Source organism: Tetrahymena thermophila, assembly GCF_000189635.1.
Source record: "Tetrahymena thermophila SB210 genomic scaffold scf_8254646, whole genome shotgun sequence".
Classification (NCBI taxonomy): domain Eukaryota; phylum Ciliophora; class Oligohymenophorea; order Hymenostomatida; family Tetrahymenidae; genus Tetrahymena; species Tetrahymena thermophila.
Window position 1 is genome coordinate 74,527 of NW_002476414.1, and position 7,243 is coordinate 81,769.

Below are 7,243 nucleotides of genomic sequence, written 5' to 3' on the forward strand. Positions count from 1 at the left end.
ATTTTAAGAGTTTCTTTATTAAAATAATTTGTTTTGTTTTGTTATTTTATTTATTATTTATTTATTTTATATATTAAAAATTATGAAGTTAGTTTTTAATAACACAAAGTTTTTCTTTAAACCTTCTATTACATTAGATATTAAAAAATAAAAATATTTTAATTAAAAAAATTATAGCGTCTAATTTTAATTATATATTCAAGATAAAATAGATAATATATTACATCATAATATTCAGATTAAAAATCATTAGTGTGTCACTTATAATTAATTCATCATTAATTGCATATATTCTTAAATTAATTTATATCAAAAGATATTAACTTGAATTTATTAATTTACTACAATGTAAATTCAAAGAATAAAATTCTTAATTAATTATAAAAGCATGTAATTTATTGAAAATATAAAAGAGAATCCATCTAAAAATTCTTTATTAAAAAAAAAAAAAAAGTATTTTATTTACATTACTTATAATACATAAAACATAATATTTTTGAAATTAAAAATCATTCAAGTGCATTACTTAGAACTCAACTCATCATAAATTGCTTATATTCTGACATTAATTTTAATTAACAATGTATATTCCAAGAATACTAATCTTAATTGGAAACATAAAAGAGAATCCTTCAAAAAAATTTTATCATAAAAATATATATGTATTTTATTTAAATTATTTATAATAGATAGATAAATAATACATAAATAGTAATAATATTCTTGTAGTTTAATGGTGTTCAAGTGCATTACTTATAATAAATAATAAGTTGCATCTAAATTTTTTTTTAAGCTAAACATTTGTCTAAATTCCTTTTCATTAATTAAATATTCATTAACATAGATAGCCTATCCAAAATTAAAAAGACATTTAACTCTATTATTAATTAAATCGTAATATAAATACATACATACATACTATTTAAGAGATAGAATGGTTATTTAAAATCATTAATTGTATTTAAAAACCTAAAAAAATTAATAGATTAAAAAGTCTACAATTATCTTAATAATATTTAAATTAGGATTTGAAAGAGCAAATTAAGCTTTTTTATTTGAAATTTAACTTGATGATCAATTAAAAATATTGTAATAAAGTATTAATCACCATCCATCTAGATTTTATTAGTAATTGCATAATAAGGTGAGCAAAAAAAATGAAGAAATGACAAATTTTTTATTATACTTAATATAGATATGAATCATTTATTTATTCATATATTAAATATGTAAAATAATTGAAGAATTCATTAAAAAAAGAGAAGCAAATGAAATTAAATTGTCTTCTATTATTTTAAATATCCTAACTTGTTTTAATTATCAAAAGTAAAAGTATCTTAAATTGCAAAAGATACTAAATTTAATAGATAAAAAGTAATAACGATAAAACACTTCTCTTATGTGAGGAATGCGATGATGGATATATCCAAAGTGCTGATTTGCTTTCCTGTTTAGCAACAAAGCATTTTATTGATAGAAAACTTTAAACCACTTTTTGTTTAAATGGGTAAGTGGCAGCATAAGAATTGTGTTGCAATTATTGCTCAAATACAGACCCAAATCAATGTCTTTCTTGTAATCAAGCATGCTAATAAGTATCTTGTCCTAATAATTTAGTATGTGCAAGTACAGATGTGTATTATCAAGCTTTAGGATAATGCTTATTTTATTGCGGGGGAGGAAAACTAGCATATTCTGCAGCTAGTTGTGCAACTTCTTAAATATGTTAAGACGGATTATAATGGAGTTAATAAAACTAATCATGTGTTTATTCTGGTTGCCAGAATAATTTTGTTGCTATGGCAGGTTAAACTTGCAATACTTCATAATTCTGTTAGGATGGATATTAATATTAAGCTAGCTAAAAGGGAGATGAGAAATCATAAGGAGTATGCATTAAGTTGTAATAGTTATAATAGTAGTTATTTCGACAATAAAGTTAGTAGTAGTTAGAAATAAGTAGCTCTGATTCAAATTAAAGTGATGATAACTTATTTATTGGTCTTGTTGCTTTTTCTTTCGTTATCTTAGCTATGGTAATTTTCATAGTTGTATACTTCCTTAAGAAATTTTACTAAAATATGAACACAATAAATGAAAAAGAGGGCTACGATGAAGTAATTAATAATGAAGAAAAATAAAATGAATAAGAAAAAAATGATTAAGCAAATTATGGATAAGAAATAAATATAGAAAAAGGAAGTGCTCAAAACATGATAGAAAAAGAGATTAATGCCAATATAAGAAGCGGTAACGTGTAAGATATACTCTTTAGTAAAGAAAATGCTTAAAAAGTTGTTTTAAGTAAAGAAGATAAGAATATATAAACTCATAAACTTGTTAGCTTAGAATATCCTTAATGTAAATACAATTCAAAATATATTTTTAAAACTAAAATAAATTTTTAATATATATTTTTTTAATAAAAGATAGCAATAGTATTTAATTTAGCTAATTAAGCAATTAAAATAATAAAAATGAAGATATTTTTGAGCATTAAATTAATATAGAGTTACCATAAAACTGAATATTTATTTATTTATTTATTTGTCGATTTATATATTTTTGTAATTTAATTTTGTTTTGCAAAACCAACAACACCTTTTATTATTTCTAATAGTTTATTTTAAATTTAATAATTCATTCTTATTATAGACATATTCCCTAATATAATCAGTCTTTTTTTAATTAATTAGATGTAGTTCAAATGCTAAATCAAAAGGTATGGTTGCTGTTAAAATTTAAAATAAACTTTACAATCATTAAAAAATTCCTGTGGATTGAAAAATATTATTTGCATTTTTTTATTACAGCCAATTTTAAAATATGGCAAAGATATATCAGATCAAGTAATTCTAAACGCCGCCACTCACATCACATCATATTTTCAATAATGTAATTTACAATGAGGTCTTCGTTAGGGCCCACGATTTGCATCGCTTATTCTGCTTGTTCCTTTGAAAAACCAGCATTAACTACAGAGTTGATTACTATTATTTTTTCATAGTCAATTTGATTTATTTGATCGTTTGGTTATTAGAATTATAGTTCTTTAATTTTATTATCAGGAATTTCTTCTATCAGATTTTATTTTTGCTAAGAATTATCTTCATGATTATTACTATTATTATTATTTTGATCATTATCTTAGATTTTCATTTAATCCATTAGATATTTACTCTCTTCAATAGCTATTTGTAATGCTAAATCTTAATTGTCATTTTAGTGATTAAGAAGCTCTGATTGATATATATAACTCATTTAATAGCCTTCATTTGATTAAGCGTTTTCATTTAATTATTATTCTGATTGCTAAGAAATAAACCTATTATATAGTTCTTCGTTATCATAAAGTTAAAATTAAGATCTACATGAATTATAAAAATTTTAAAGCAAGCTGTCTCCATTATCATTTAATTTTGAGCTTAAGTTTTTTAGTCTATTTCTAGCATTATGTATTGATTCTTCTTCTACTACACCTATTTTTTCTTGAATAAGTTTTTCATGGTTGAGAGATTTTATAGAATTATAATGGCATTCTCCATGATAAGAAAGCCTAATAGGCTCATTAACTTTAAATTTGTCTTGATTTTCGTGGAAGGTCCTCATTGGAGTTTCTTAGAATGCAACATAAATTTCTACACTCCTCTGATATATCTCGCTTATTATCTATATTTCGATGTTATCTCCCCATGTTCCATTTTCAGACATTTCTTATACATATTTATCAAAAAGCAAATCTAATTCATTTTTTGGTTCTATCTCTACCTATTTCTCAATTTATTCGTTCTCTTTCTACTGCTTTTCCTATTTTTATTTTATTTTTTATTTCTTTCTTTTGCCTTTTTTAGAGTTTTCCTCCATCTCAGCTATAAAATTTATAAAATATGGCTTCTCTATTTTTAAATACTCAATCACATATTTTCTGATGTCAGAATGCAAGGATTAGTCTCCATACAGCTAATCAGCAACAGATCTAAACAAACAATTTCCATCTGACTCCATTTCCCTCAGAACTAATCCTTTTTTAGCTAATAATTCATTATGCTATAAAATCTTATTGATTTTTTTCTGTTCTTTATTTTTTTTCATTTACTAAATCAAAAAGAAAATTATATGAAGTATTTAAGAATGAAAAAGTAAATTTCTTTCTTTATAATTAAAAAAGTAGTAGAAAGAATTATTTATATCAGTATCTGTAAGTCATAAAGTGGATACAAACTCTATATTCCAAATATCCGAATTTTCAATTGAAGTAAATGACTTTCTAATACAAATTAGTTTATTATATAGCAAAATGCCATTATCAAAAAACTAGTGAATTGTATTTAATTACATATATTTGATTAATTAATTAATTTATTAGCTTAGCTGAGCTAAAAAATTACCTAATTAAAAGCAAATATATGGCATTTTGTTATAATTTATTTTAACATTATATGAGTTTATTTGCATTATAGCTTTTTGTTTTAAATGCATCCTTAAAGTTTTCATTAGTTTTGACAAAACGGGACATTTTTTTTTGTCTTTTTATTAAAATTTAGCAAAAAATTATTAATCGCACTTTAAAAGATGTCTAAAGATACTTTAAGTTGAGATATTAAGTTTTTAGAAGGAAATACTTTAAGAATAACTTAGAAATCAAATAAATTTCTGATCTTTTGAATTTATATTTATTTATTTATAAAAGAATAAAATATTCTAAACCCTCATTAGAGCTGCATAAAATAAGGGCCAAAAAATTTTTTTATGGAGATTATCATTTAAAAAAATATTTTGGTTGAATGGAAATTAAACAACGGACCATTAGTAAGGAGTTAAAGTATGCTTTTAACTACCTTATAAAACATAGTATTCAAGCATCTGATTTTTGAATTTATATTTATTTATTTATAAAAGAATAAAACATGTTTTTTATTATGCTTTTAACAATAAATAATTTGAAGGACAGCTTTTAATATTATAATAATTTAATTTGAAAAAAAATAATAAAAAGCTATTTTTGAATAATTAGAAGAAAAAAGCAAAAGTAAATTTGTATATTTAATTTAGTAGAAAGAAAAATAAATACTATGAAAAATAAATTTGGTTTAGCATTATTTGTAAAGGCTAATTAATTAAACTGTCTTTTATTTTTCTTAAATAAAGAAGAGGTAAATAAATGCTTAATTAAATTTTAACAATAATATCAATTTTCATTTTAATTAATTAGCTGTACAGTTACTGGTAAATAGCTTTTCATATTGCAATCTGTTTTCTTTCGATAAAGCGAGCAAAAAATATCTTAAATCTAAAAGGAGCTGAATATTATTTAGTATTTGCTTTAGAAATACTTTAAATAGAAGATTTTTATTTTCTGATAAGATATAATAAATACAAAGTCTATTTTAATTAAAATGATAGTGAAGAATGGTTTTATAGATAAATCTGCTTATTGGATTCTCAGCATCTTTATTTTTTATTGATGCTAACATAATAATTCAATATAAATGAAAAAATGGATTGCTTTTAAGCATTTATTTCTATATTATCTTTTGTTTACCTAGATTGCTTTTTATAACTTAAAGCAGTCTTTACAAAAATAAAAGCACAAGAATGTATTGAATTAATCTCTCCAAGGTATGTTATATATCCTACAATCTAAGCCTTCATTTTTTACGCTTTTTACTTAAATACCTTGTAATATAGTAAAATAATATCATTTTTCATATTTTTATTCCTATTGATAATAACATTGATACAAATAGTATAAGTGTAGAATAAATATTAACTTAGATTTAATAATTTATTTAACATAATCTATCCATTTTTCAAATTATATTCTTACGTGAGTGTGGATTTACTAGAAGTATTTAGTAGAAAATCTGTTAATAATAGAATTCATTTGATATTATAACTAAATCAATTTAAATAATATGTGTTTTTGATAGCTTCAGTCTTAATGCTAACTTTCTTTAAGATTGAACATTCCTCAGATAGTGAACAAAAGGATATTATTTATACTATTCTAAATACAATACAAATCATTTTGACTTTAGCTAATCTAAAAAAATAATTTACCTAAAAATCGATAATTTATATTTCTTCTTTATAGTAGCTGAAATTATATAAGATGAATTATAATAATAATAAACTTTAAGATACTAAAATTATTGTATTAAACAGTTAATTACCTGATTTGATTATATTTAAATGTCTTTTTAGAAAATTCTAAGGATGTTAAATTATCAGCACAAATAATAAATTCAGAAGAAAAAACTTAGATTAATTTTAATTTTAAAAAGTTTAAATAATTCTTGACTTGGATTTAAAAACATAAAATAAATTAACTTAAATAATTTAAAAAAGAAATGAGTACAAGTAATAATACTAAAATTTTGATTAGCAATACAAAAATTTAGATTAATAAAGACAAAATTTATTATAGTAGGAATTAACAAAGATGTAAAAAATGATTTTAGAAGAATAAATTTTAAAATAAATGCTTGATATAAGGAAATAAATTGATTTGTAATAAAAAGAATTAATTTAAAAAACTCAGAGATAATTGAATGGAATTGTTTTCTCTGATTATGAATAAGTCATTTAAGCAGCAAATAAAAAAGTATTAAAATAAATAATTTCAGTTAAATTTTCCATTTTAGATTTTTTAACATTTTTAAATTTGTCTTCTATTTTAACGAACTAAAATTTAATGGTAAAGATTACTGAAAAAAAAATTGTAAATGCTAAATTCGAACGTTTTTTAGTATTAACTCATTTAAATGAACAATTTTGTAAGCTTTATTATAATGTTATAATGATATAAAATATTGTATTTAATCAGAACCTAATTTAACATTTATAATTAAATCCAAAGCTTGTATTCTCTGACTTGTTTTATGACTGATGTATATTATAATATATTTCAAATTTTGTTATCTATTGCTGTAGATTAAATTAAATCTAATTATATTTCAACTCTGTCTGTTATTTTAAAATTAAAGTAAAATTTTATCATTTGTTTAATGAGAGTATAAAAATATTTTTGGTAATATAAAATTTAAATGAATAAACCAAACCTTATGTAATTCTTCGAAACTCGAAAGTCGTAAATGCAAAATATTATGATTTTATCAAGGTTTTTCAATTTTTTTACTATTAAAAAAATTTTTTTTTAATTAAATTTATGATTCTTAATTAACGGTAAAATGTAAAAGGATAATAATAAAAATGTATCATTATTTTAACAATTTGATATATT

General features: G+C 21.2%; 4 protein-coding genes across 4 annotated transcripts in view; 3 read left to right on the top strand and 1 right to left on the bottom strand. All coding sequences in view use genetic code 6, as the record gives it.

Moving 5' to 3' along the window:
• Positions 1–1,232: 1,232 nt before the first annotated feature.
• TTHERM_00817270 (chitin-binding peritrophin-A domain protein, putative) lies at positions 1,233–2,527 on the top strand (the record flags this gene model as incomplete). Its single annotated transcript, XM_001016135.2, has 2 exons — positions 1,233–2,361; positions 2,430–2,527. The coding sequence occupies exons 1-2, from the start codon at positions 1,269–1,271 to the stop codon at positions 2,525–2,527; spliced, it is 1,191 nt and encodes a 396-aa protein (XP_001016135.2). The 5' UTR covers positions 1,233–1,268.
• A 347-nt stretch (positions 2,528–2,874) lies between these two features.
• TTHERM_00817280 (OTU-like cysteine protease) lies at positions 2,875–4,092 on the bottom strand (the record flags this gene model as incomplete). Its single annotated transcript, XM_001016136.3, has 1 exon — positions 2,875–4,092. One exon carries the CDS (start codon positions 4,090–4,092, stop codon positions 2,875–2,877), a length of 1,218 nt encoding a protein of 405 aa, XP_001016136.1.
• Positions 4,093–5,072: 980 nt separating this feature from the next.
• Positions 5,073–6,889, top strand: TTHERM_000817290 (transmembrane protein, putative; the record flags this gene model as incomplete). The annotated part of the gene is made up of 2 exons (XM_012797656.1): positions 5,073–5,153; positions 5,213–6,889. The coding sequence occupies 2 exons, from the start codon at positions 5,073–5,075 to the stop codon at positions 6,887–6,889; spliced, it is 1,758 nt and encodes a 585-aa protein (XP_012653110.1).
• A 118-nt stretch (positions 6,890–7,007) lies between these two features.
• The window catches only part of TTHERM_000817301 (hypothetical protein), a gene marked incomplete at both ends in the record, with an annotated part of 410 nt that continues 174 nt past the window's right edge, over positions 7,008–7,243 (top strand). The window contains one exon of the mRNA XM_012797657.1: positions 7,008–7,120. Coding sequence (XP_012653111.1) covers positions 7,008–7,120 — 113 coding nt within the window. The remainder of the gene's footprint in view (positions 7,121–7,243) is intronic.